This window comes from Moschus berezovskii, chromosome 10, assembly GCF_049115385.1.
Source record: "Moschus berezovskii isolate FMDL1 chromosome 10, NW_MosBer_1.0, whole genome shotgun sequence".
In the NCBI taxonomy this organism is placed as follows: Eukaryota; Metazoa; Chordata; class Mammalia; order Artiodactyla; family Moschidae; genus Moschus; species Moschus berezovskii.
In genome coordinates this window covers 91257973-91270944 of record NC_142469.1, presented here as the reverse complement: position 1 = coordinate 91270944, position 12972 = coordinate 91257973, and the positions used below count along the sequence as shown (strand labels likewise).

The 12972-nt window shown below is 36.1% G+C and overlaps 1 protein-coding gene across 2 annotated transcripts in view; it reads right to left on the bottom strand.

Annotated features, from left to right (window-relative positions):
- The window catches only part of ADGB (androglobin), a 181504-nt gene that overhangs the window by 106248 nt on the left and 62284 nt on the right, over positions 1–12972 (bottom strand). Inside the window, exons 9-10 of one of the 2 annotated variants that reach the window (XM_088840947.1) lie at positions 8081–8203; positions 5654–5748 (exon numbers count right to left, since the gene is read on the bottom strand). In XM_088840947.1, the coding sequence (XP_088697073.1) occupies positions 5654–5748; positions 8081–8203 (218 nt within the window). The remainder of the gene's footprint in view (positions 1–5653; positions 5749–8080; positions 8204–12972) is intronic. The other variant, XM_088840948.1, reaches the window with a different exon arrangement.

The window sequence follows — 12972 nt, the reverse complement described above, 5'->3', positions numbered from 1 at the left end:
AGTTCTTTGGCCCATTTTTTGATTGGGTCATTTATTTTTCTGGAATTGAGCTGCAGGAGCTGCTTGTATATTTTGGAGATTAATCCTTTATCTGTTGCTTCATTTGCTATTATTTTCTCCCATTCTGAAGGCTGTCTTTTCACCTTACTTATTCCTCTATCCATTGAATTTCCCAGGCAAGAATACTGCCATTTTCCCCCTCCAGGGGATCTTCCTGACCCAGGGATTGAACTGGCATCTCTTATATCATCTCCTGCATTGCAGGCAAATTCTTTGCCCACTGAGCCACTGGGGAAGCCCTAAGTAGTATTTATAAGTTGAATAATTTCTGGATTGTTCATACATTTGCTCTACATATCTCAGTTCCTTCTTATAATTGCAACCAAAATTGTAGTCCATTTGCTTTCTCTTTTGAACAGTGGAACACCAGAAAACAAAACTATTCAAGGCATTCAGAAGATGTAAGATATAGTATTAAATAATTATGTATGATATGTTCATCTATTGCATTATTTAAATAATTCACAAAAGTATTAGCTTGATGTAAAGTATGTAGGTTAGTTTCTCATACTTCATTTTATTTCCAACATACTACACAATACTTCTGAATAAGGTAAAGTAATGCTTAATAATTGTCATAGTTTGATATTGAGAAACTTTGTTCAAGGCTTCCAGATTTCCTTATATTAGAATTAGGGACAGAGAGTAATTTAAAATAGTGAAACATTCTAGTGAAATACTTAATAGGCCTCTTCAGGAAATACTTTTGAATAATTCATGTTTTTGTTGTTTTTTAATCACTAAGTTGTATCTGGTTTTTTGCAACCCCATGTACTGTAATCTGCCAGGCTCCTCTGTCCATGGGATTTCCCAGGCAAGAGTACTGGAATGGGTTGCCATTTTCTTTTCCAGGGGAATCTTCCTGACCCAGGGATTGAGCCCACATCTCTTGCACTGGCAGGCAGATTCTTTATCACTGAGTCACCCGGGAAGCCCAAATGCAAGACAAACCAGAAGTTTCCTTGCCCATAACACCCTTTCACTCCCTTACTCAGTCCAAAGTAGGGTTTGAGAAGGTAGAGGACGCTTTTTTAGAACTCCCAGTTAACCCATTTAAATAAAACAAAAATAATAAATAAATAAAACTAAAATTTAGAAGACCCAGAAGTAATCAGACGGGGGGATAAGGTAGGGTAATTTGTGACACTGTATCTTTCCAAGATTTGCTTTGTTTTCTTGCATTCTTTACCAATTCCTCACATAAAGGTGAAGTGTTGACTTTATTATACATGTAGGTCGTCTTGTCTTTGGGGCTAGAATTTTTTGCTATGTACTCCATTTATAAAATTCCATTAGAAAGGATTTTCTTCTGTAGATTTATCTTCAAAACATGATATCATCTTTATATTCTGAATTCTACCAATATAGAAATCCTAATAGCTAATGTAAAAGAATCAGCAGGAAACTGTAATGTTGGAGGCAGTTCATTACAGCTTGGAAGCTCATCTCATTACTATTACAGACACTGGGCCAATTCCTGAACCACTGGACCCTGTAAGACATTTCAACCTCCACAGGGAGGATTTATAACACTCTGCATGTCCAGGCTCCCTCCCACACCTCAGATTGCCTCTAAAACTTCTCCTTTTACAATCCGTTCAAACTCTAGTAGTCCCTTGAACCCAGTGGGTTATCCTTCATAAGGATACTTTCCAACATAAGCTTCCTTCTGCTTCACACATATGCTTTTTCCTACTTTCCAGGCTAACTTTAAAGCCACTGCTTAAACAATTTTCTTTTTTTTTTTTTTTCCCTTTGGGAAGACTTCCCTCAGTTCAGTTCAGTTGCTCAGTAGTGTCTGACTCTGCAACCCCATGGACTGCAGTACACCAGGCTTCCCTGTCCATCACCAACTTCGGGAGCTTGCTCAAACCCATGTCCATAGAGTCTGTGATGTCATCCAACCATCTCATCCTCTGTCATCCCCTTTTCCTCCTGCCTCCAATCTTCCCAGCATCAGGGTCTTTTCCAATGAGTCAGTTCTTCGCAAAGTATTGGGGTTTCAGCTTCAGCATTACTCCTTCCAATGAATATTCAGGACTGATTTCCTTTAGGACTGACTGGTTTGATCTCCTTGCAGTCTTCTCCAATACCACAGTTCAAAAGCATCAATTATTTGGTGCTCAGCTTTCTTTATGATCCAACTCTCACATCCACACATGACTACTGGAAAAATGATAGCTTTGACTAGATGAACCTTTGTCAACAAAGTAATGTCTCTGCTTTTTAATATGCTGCCTAGGTTTGTCATAGCTTTTCTTCCAAGGAGCAAGCATTTTATAATTTCACGGGTGTAGTCACCATATACAGTGATTTCCCTAGTCACCCACTAGACAGAAAGATGTGTCTCTGCTATGCGTTCCATATACATTTTTTCACTCCTTCATTAATTCATTTATTTGGTTACTCATTCAATGCACTTTATTTAAATGCTGCATCTACCATATTCCAAGCAACTTCTATTATACAAGTATTCCAACTTTTAATACTGTTTGCTTGTCTGCTTTTGTCATCGGCTCTAAACTTTGTGGGGAGAGTCCTTATTAATCACTCTCAACATGGTGTCTTTCTCAGATTCCAGCTAGTTGTTTAGCAAAGAATAATTAATTAACATCTGTTGAATTAATGATTAAATATGTGCTTTTTTTGGTCTTTTAAATTAAAAATTTTTTGTTTACCAGTTTTTCAGTAGGACAGACAAAAGTTCAAGTGAATTTTTCTGTGCCTTCTTTTTTGTGTAATGAAGATATAAATCTTATCTTTTTGTTTTTAAATTTTAAAAAGTATTTAAGTACTTCCCATGGAACACTCCACAAAGCATGGCTCATGGTCTTCTATAGTCCACAGTATTAGAGGGCTTAATTTCTCTGGAATAGCTAAGGCAATGGCCAATATCAGGTAGTAAGATTAAGAAAAAATAAAATCAGGGCTGATACAGCCATCCTAAAAAGAGACTTAAGTTGAGAGGGGGCCCTGAGAAGCATACTTGGATTTAACCATGACTAAACTTGAATAACTTTTAATTAAAAACAGAAGAACTGCCCTTTTCTCTACATTCATAATAGCACATTACATCCTATTGTCTTGACAATATTACCCTTCTTACATTGAAGATTTTTGCAGTAAGGAATGTTTCCTATCTAAAAAGAGAAGGAGAAGGTGGAGGCAGGAAGAAGGAAAGAAAAGGAAGAAGAAATGACAACATTTATGCTCCTTCGTGAAATAATCCAGAAGACAAATATAAGTGCAATGATCATACAGTTGGTGTACTTACATTTCAACCAAATTTCCATTCAGTTTTTTTAACAGTAAGCTGTTTCTAATTAATCAAATTATTATATTACTGTCTTCTTATACTTTAATGTAATGACTTCAGACACATGGAATTCTAGCAATAAAGTGCTGGATGTCTAAAAGTCCCCCTAGAGGGTTAGGGATCAATACAAATGCAATAAGATGTTTGTCTAAATAGATTGAAGAGTAATCTGGTGAGCTTTACCCTTTAAAAGGGAAGGAGAAAAAAATGATTTTTTATGTCCAAAACCCAAAGATAGCATAAAATTATGGCAAATCCATACATCTCATGTAACTATTAAATATGATGTTGTCAAATGTTTAACATCACAGGAAAATGTTAGTGATACAGTGTCAATTGAAAAAGCTCATTTCCAAATAGAAAGTAAAATAGAATTTCCCTGAGTAAAAAATTTACACACATATACATGTAGAAAATATGCAGAGAAGAAAAAAAAAGGCAAAATACAAATGCCAAAATGTTAACAGTGCCTATGACTAGGCGTTTATATTACAAACATTTTAATTTTATTCCCTTTGTCCATATTTTCTAAATTATCTATAAGTTGTTAACTTTCTAAGAGAAAAGCAATTAACATTTTGGTGTGTATTATTTTAAGGCATTCATAGCAGAGGTTTATTAGATATGAATTCATTTTAATTTGTCTTAGGTTAAGAAAATATGCATGACCTGTTTATAGAAAGGTGATGTATTATTACTTAGAAATGATTTACACAATTTTCACTGAAATACATAATTTGATGCCCTTTGTTTACAATGAAAAGAATTGATAAACTATATGAAACTACATTTTTTTTTTTTTTTAGATTAAACTATTGCAATCATCTGGGCTTCCCTGGTAGCTCAGCTGGTAAAGAATCTGCCTGCAGTGTGGGAGACCTGGGTTGAATCCCTGGGTTGGGAAGATCCCCTGGAAGAGGCCATGGCAACCCACTCCAGTATTCTTGCCTGGAAAAGCCCCATGGACAGAGACGCCTGGTGGGCTGCAGTCCATGGGGCGGGTCACAGGGTGGGACACAGCTGAGGGACTAAGCACAGAACAGCATTAAGAAAACTTTGCCGGTACTGAGTCCCTGTACCTAAGTGTTTAATTACAGAGACAGCAAGCCTGAAACTCAAGAACAGATTTTTAATTGAATTCTGGTATATTTTCTACTTTCATTGTTGCAAAAGGGTGTTGACAAACTTTGGAAAACTCTTAAAAGATGGGAGTACCAGACCACCTTACCTGTCTCCAGAGAAATCTGTGTGCGAGTCAAGAAGCAACAGTTAGAACTGGACATGGAACAAGAGACTGGTTCAAGATTGGGAAAGGAGCAGACAAGGCTGTCTACTGTCACCTGGCTTATTTAACTTATGTGAGCGTACATCATGCAAAATGCCAGGCTGGATGAATCACAAGCTGAAATCAAGATTGCTGGGAGAAATTTCAACAGCCTCATATATGCAGATGATACTATTCTAATGTAGAAAGTGAAGAGGAGCTTCTTGATGAGGGTGAAAGAGGAGAGTGAAGAATCTGACTTGAATCTTAACATTTAAAACTAAAGATCATGGCATCTGATCCCATCACTTCATGACAAATAGAATGAGGAAAAGTGGGAGCAGTGACAGATTTTCCTTTTGGGGGCACCGAAATCACTGCAGACTGTGACTGTAGCCATGAAATTAAAAGACGTTTGCTCCGTGGAAAGAAAGCTATGACAAATCTGGACAGTGTATTGAAAAGCAGAGACATCATTTTGCTGACAGAGGTGCGTTATAGTCAAAACTACGGTTTTCCCTGTAATCATGTATGAATGTGAGAGGTGGACCATAAGGAAGGCTGAGTGCTGAAGAATTGATGCTTTTGGATTGTGGAGCTGGAGAAGACTCTTGAGAGTCCCTTGGACAGCAAGGAGATCAAACCAGTCAATCTGAAAGGAAATCAACCCTGAAAATTCACTGAAAGGACTGATGCTGAAGCTGAAGCTCTAATAGTTTGGCCACCTGATGTGAAGAGTGAACTAACTGCAAAGACCCTGATGCTGGGAAACACTGAAGGCAAAAGGAGAAGGGGACAGCAGAGGATGAGATGGTTGGATGGCATCTCAGACTCATGGACATGAATTGAGCGAACTCCAGGAGATAGTGGAGGACTGGCTTGCTGCATTCCATGGGGTTGCAAAGAGTCAGACATGACTTGGCAATGAAAAAAAACAACACTTGACAACAAATGACCACAGACACACACAAACACCATAAATTATACCGAGTTTCTTGGCCTTGAGTGCTTACCATCTTCTCTAATAAAAATATCTTCTTTTCAAACAAATAGAGAGGTGTAAAGGTTGCATATACTACCATCTGAGGGGACTGCATTGCTGAAGAACCTGTAAATCCAAACACATATTGTGTCATGGAAATTCTAGCCAAAATGAGTCTGACAGGTCATCGTAGACCATTCCAATTTCTTAATGAACTTATCTTTGCTGATGAAAAATAGGTAAACGACTTTACATGCATTTAAAAAATGTTAACTCTCAAATGTACTTCTACTGTATAGAATGTCTCATTAGTTTTACTTTATAATAGTACCATATAATTCATTAAGAAATCATTTTACTTCAATGTAAAAAAGTTATTACATAAACTCACTCTAGCTATCAGCCTATGTAACTTAACTTTCATAGAATCTTTAATTTGAATTTAAAGAAGTCTGGGAGTTTCTATGTCACTTCAAGGAGAAAGAAAACACTAATTCTCTCATGAGAAAGGGAAACTAAGAAGATAACTTAGTTTGAAATGTATAATGCTTGTAGATTTGCTTCTGAGAATCAATATTTATTCCCTAATATCCCTGAAATGACTACATTTGATTCATGGTGTTTTTGTCCTTTAAAGATTCTGGTCAAAACAACAGAATTTGTTTTCCTCTTGTTTTTATTTTTAATTGAAAAGTTTTGTTTTATTCCTTTAAACTTCAAGCAGTCATATATAACTGTACTAGATAATGCTTACTGAAGAATAATATCTTTAAAGCCACATTATGTAAATTAGATGTGAGCCCTGGCTCACTCCAGAATGGATTAAGATGTGAAATATCCAAACTTACAAAAATATGTTTTCACATTTAAAAACAAACTTTGTATATGTACAGAAGCAAAATTTGTCATCCCAAAATGTATCTCCTTGGCATGAGGATTATTTTAGCCTGATGCTTTTTAAGAACAGAGAACCCAGGAATTCTTTCTTTTTACCACCCTTTGTAACTGAAAGAATTCAAATGAAAAGCCTGGTTCAGACAGAGCACTGTCAACAGAGAGCCTATAAATAATGTGGCCAGGTGTGTTTGGGGGGCCACTCAGCATGGCCTGGAGACCGGAGTCCTCTCTGGATTCCGCTGTCTCTGCATGGCACAGCAAACATCTGTTTCCCCATCTCCAGTGAACTGTTTTCCTCCCATTTGAAGTCACAACCCCTACCCCCTTTCTCCTTCTCTCACATGGTAGATAAGCCTCAATTACCTAACCTGTCTTTGGGTCTTATTTTTCTTATAAGGTCCCATACGTAGTAATACATAATAATTATTATTTTTTTCTTCTGTGAATATGCCTCATATCAATTTGATTCTTAGACCAGCTAGAAGAACCTGGAGAGACTAGAGGGAAATTTTTTCCTTCTCCAATATATATTTTTCATAGAGCAGAGATCTGAACCCAGGCAAATTTAGTCCACAGTCCAAACTTTGAACTATATCCTGTTTCTTGAGGTTGACCTGAACTATGAATTTGGTAGAAAAAAAGGCATTGTTACCTTCATTTTTACAAAGAAACTCAGAAAAAGGTTTTGCAATCTCACAAATATAAATAATTATCAGTAAATTGGGGGATGTTATATCATCGACTATCAAAAAAGATTACTTGGAGTTGGTGATGGACAGGGAGGCCTGGAGTGCTGTGGTTCATGGGGTCGCTAAGAGTCGGACACGACTGAGCGACTGAACTGAACTGAACTGAAGGTATCAATATAAGAAAAAAATGTTTAATAGGAAATTAAAAATACAAAAAAAATGACCTGTGTTTGTATTTTCTTTACCAAAGCACCAAATATCTTTCTGCAAAAATGCAAAGCCATAGCTATGAAGCTGTTCTCACAAAAAAACACAGCAATGTATTCAGAAAGAAGACAAAATGAAAAAAAAAAGATATAGCATAACACTGGGAGTAAATGGACATATTTTCATGTAAAGAGGAGTGAACTGAGAATTATACATTCTGGAAGCACCAAGATAGATGACTCAATGTTAGGACTATAAATTTTTTTTAAAAAGATTTTATATATACATATATATATATATATAAAGGAAGACATATACTAATATATATCAATATCTAATCAAATATTTATGTAAATATACTTATATATTTTATAATGTAAAATATGTTACATATACTATAATAATATATATTAGTATATATCTTCATTCATGTAAACACTTCTCTGACTGTTGTACCATAAGAACTTTGATAATCTTGGCTTCTGTCTCATATGTAGGATCTTGCTTCATTATGCACAACCATCTGAGAGCTTAACAATTATGGGCATCTCTGAAAAGCTTACTTAGATATATCTGAACAGGAAATACATTTCTGTTCTCCAGTGTTCTCCGGCATTTTAGGAAATGTGTATAATAATTATTATTCTAGGAGACTGAGAGCTTACAATCTGACAGAGACTGCAGAGAATATTGTACATCTGATGAGGGTCTTGAACCATGTATTGACCATTTGAATTTTTCCTTTTCTCTTTCTTTTTCTCCGTCTTTACTCCTCTTCTTTCCAAGGTCTTTTAACATGTTAAAAAAATACAATAAATCCTTTAACTACAAAATCTCAATCTATATTGCTTATTCAATTAGTGTTGAAAAAGAAAGCTAAAACAATAGTATTATTTAAGTGTAAAAAAAAAGTCCACAAACTTCCCCAAACACTATTCACCTCGAATTAGTAACATCAAAAGAAAACAAAACAAAACAAAAAAAGCTTTAAAAATTGACATATATTGTGAAAGACATGGCATTAATGACTACAAATAATTTCATGCTAAATGTAGATAATCAGGTGAATATGATTTATTTGTATAAAATCATGGTGTCAGGCTAGTCTCATTTTAAAAAGAAAAAAAATCAGGAAAAAATGTATTTAAAGTTGAGTCCTAAATGTGGAGCCCTCTTACACTTTCTTTATTTGGGGCCTGAATTTCAAGAAACTCAGCTTTCTGCCTCTAGAATATCTTCTGGTGGAGACTGGCCACCAACCAACATCCACACCAACATCTTACTGTCAACAAGATGTGCATAGTAAACCCAATACCCAGAACCATCTACCATATTTACATTTCTGTGAAACATGTTTTCCTTCACCTTAAAATATTTCCTGAGATTTTTTTTTATTTCCTAATAAATCCCTTTCAATTCTAAAATAGAAATTTCAAATTTCTGCCATTTATTCTTTTGTCATTTGCTAAATTTGTAATCAGTATTGCTCAGGTTTTTTTTTTTTTTAAATGCATATATAAAAAAAACTATATTATTAACACTGTGTGCTGTTTCTTAGCCTCTAAAATGAAACTATCTCGGATCTTAGCTTTATAGTAGATTTGACATGTATGTTAGATACAAAGGCAAAGATAACTATAAGTATAGGATGAAATATTTAATTTGGAAACAAGTATAAAAATAGATGATCAGAATTTTATTTTGTGGTTTTGACTTAAAACTAGTTACAGGTAATAATATATGACTTCATGTATGATTTTTAAAATAGACTTCCCTGGTGGCTCTGACAGTAAAGAATCTGCCTGCAATACAAGATACCTGGGTTTAATCCCTGAGTCAGGAAGAGCCCCTGGAGAAGGGAATGGCAACCTATCCCAGCATTATTGCCTGGGAAATCCCATGGACAGAGGAGCCTGGTGAGCTACAGTCCACGGGGTTGCAGAGTCAGAGACAACTGAGAGACTGATACTTTCACTTTCACGAAATGCCTATTCAAAACCCATAACTTAAAGTAACATATAATAAAATCTGTAAATAGGAAGAACACACTATTTCACATAGAAATTTGGAAAGTATGCAAAAATGTTTACCACGATGTGTTTTTGCCAGTACATGAATAAATTTATTGTTCCTCTGTTGTTTCATTTCACCCATCTGGCCAACCCCTCTGAGTAAAATTAGCAGCTGAGTCCTACGTCCTACTGGGGATAATCTTCCCCTACTTCTGCAAGCTTCTGCCCTATTTTAAATAATCATGAGCACCTTCATCTCCGCCTCCACTTCACTCTCAGCTCATAAATGTTCTGCTTATAAAGAGAGAGAATAGAAGTCTTTTTTTCAGAAGCCCTCAACTTCTCTCTATCAAACCCATTCACCCACTGACATCCACATCTATCCTCTCTCTGGTACTCTGTGCCAATCTGTTAGGATGGAGGAGACATTGCTCCCCAGGTTGGACCAACCCCTTCACTTTGGCTCTCTGGAAACCTGTGCTATGACTGTCATCTCAACGACCTCTTCCAAATTGCCACTTAAAAATACTCGACCCTTCTTCATTACATAAAAGTTTAAATATTTTTCACGAATCCCCCATTTCCCTTGACAGCCTCCACTTATTCGTTCTCCTATTCTTCACAGACAAATTTATAACAGGGTTGTTTATACATTATTTTACTTCCCACTTAGTTCTTCATCTCTCCAGTGTGTCTTCCACTTCCATCATTTACCAGTGCCCAGTGACCTCTGTATCACAAAATCTAACAGAGAAATTTGAATTCCTATCATATTTCAACTCTCAACACTATTTGGAACAGACAGTCTCTCCAATTCTTGAAACAGTCTTTTCCTTTGATTTTCAACAGTGACCTGCTCTGCTGATTGATCTTTCTATTTTCCTGGTCATTCTTTAACCTTGTTTGCCAGTTCATTATTTTGTACCAGCTCTCAGATATTTAGCTTCTTTCAGGCTTAGTCTTAAGGTTCCTAATCTTCTCACTCTACACCATCTCATTGGGAATATCATTCATCATTTAATTTAGCATGCATTTGTCAATGATTCCCAAGGAGCCTGGAACTCCTGATATGAAAAGTACACTTGATTTCTTAAAGGCACCTCAAACTCAATATTTTCTAAATCATTTTGTGATCTCTCCTCATAAAGCCATTCCTCTTTTTTGCATTAACCAGCTGCATTAAACATACTACCATCTATCCAGTTCTGCAAGTAAAAATTCTACAAATTATCTTTGTCACATGCTGCTATTTTTTACTTTATAAGTATCTCTCAATAATTTACTGTATCTGCTTCTCCACTATGAAAATCCTATTAACCTACTCCAAGCTACGATCATCTCTAACATGAGCTGATACAAGTCATTAAATTGTTTTTTTGTGTGACTTCTCACGCCGCTGACCTTCGACCTCCACCTGCATTCCAAGTTTTTTTTTTTCCAGAGAACCAGAATATCCTTTTCAAAATGTGAAATAGATCATGATTCAACTCTAAACTCTTCATTAGCTGTCAACGGCTCTTTGGTAAAGATCAAATATCTTAGCATGACCCAGAAGTTTTGACATGAGCACTCTCCTACTTCCACTTTATTTCTCACATCCTCTCTTCCAGCTGAGAACATCTACCGGGTCTTCTAAATCACTGTCATTTCTGCTGCTGCCTCGTAATATTTATATATGCTCTCTCTTCTACCTAGAATTCTCTTCCCTCCACAGCCCATCATCTTCCCCCAGGTATCCGTCTAATTTTTGCGAACACAGCTCAAAATTCCCTAAGGAATTCTTCCCTGGTGCCCCAGATTAGGTCTCCCTTATGAACGGCTTATAGTTTCTTGTTTTTCCCTTCAAGACTCATGTCTTAGTATGTATTTATGATTTTTAAAATTAATGTTAGTCCTTCTCACATTACCTAAGCTCTAAGAGGTGAGATCTATATCTGATTTTGTTCAGTTCAGTTCAGTTCAGTTCAGTCGCTCAGTCGTGTCCGACTCTTAGCAACCCCATGGACTGCAGCCTACCAGGTTCCTTCGCCCGTGGGATTTTCCAGGCAAGAGTACTGGAGTGGGTTGCCGTTTCCTTCTCCATGTTAAGTTGCTAAGTCGTATCAAACTCTTAGCAAGCCCATGAACTGTAGCCCGCCAGGCTCCTCTGTCCCCGGGATTTCCTAGGCAAGAATACTGGAATGGGTTGCCATTTCCTTCTTCGGGTGATCTTCCCAAACCAGGGATTGAACCTGTGTCTTCTGCATTACAGGTGGATTCTTTACCACTGAGCTGCCTGGGAAACCCAGACAGATGGAGGATAGACAGATATTAATTTGTGATACACGAGAAAGAGATTCCAGGTCCAAATTAATTTAGGGTACACTGAGTAAAACAAATTTAACCTGACTATTTTTTCATTTTTGCTTTCTTTTATAAACTAATGCACATTAGATCGTTTTAAGAGGGATCCATGATGGGGCAGATATCACACATACTTAATTTTTTTTGCTTATCTTTGAGGAACATTTGCAGTAGTTATTTCAGGGCAGTATATGATTGGAAATGCTGATGTGCAAGATCTAAATAAGAACAAAACATCAATATCTTATAAAGCATAAATATCTAAAAGACTGTTATAGATGTTATCACAACTATACAAAAAATTTAGTATTTTCTAGTATGTTCAACTCTACTCACAAGCATTATTGTTAATATGTTTGGCTATATGAAATATTTTAGAAAGTATAAAATGACCACTTATTAAATATATTTATCACTTTAAGAAAAACACTTCTACACTTTGTAAAATAACCTGAAAAATATAATTTCTAGATTTTAACTTTAACCTTATAATAAACAACCTGCAAATCACAGTCTAATCTGTGTCCACTTCACATTTTCTGAAATAGGACCACTTTTCAGGTTTGGTATTTTGGCCCATTCCACTCTACATGTGACATATAAGAAAGATGTGTTTAATGAAGGGAAACTGAAACCTTAATTTTTTTTTCCATATTAATACTATATTAATTTAATATCCTTAAAATATATAATTACCTTTGATTATAAAGAGAGCAAAATATAGTGAAATAATTAACACAAACATCACTGCAAACTCTAATATCCAGGAAATAGAGAAACTTGAATGACTGTTTTCACAACACTTAATAAATGACAATGCTTATAAATAGTCGTTAAATTCAGCAATGATTATAAAGCATTTATATACAATATTCATACTGAATAACATTGTGATATAAATTGTCTTACCCCCTAAGAAGATCCCACCGGCGCCAAAAATAAGAAACTCCTCCCTAGAAGAGTCCCCGACGCCAAAAATCAGGCCAATCAGAGGAAAAAAGGAAATCCCCAAGAAAAACCCCGCGCCTGCATGAACTGGCCAATGAGCTTCTGCCAGCTTGATCTTTTGAACAAAAATAGGTGCTTATGTAATCTAAGACTATAAAAACCACTGTGACCTGGGCTTGGGGCTCTTGTCCGCACTCCACTGTGCTGGAGGAGGCATGAGCCCTAGCTCGAGCTAGAAATAAACCCCATTCTTG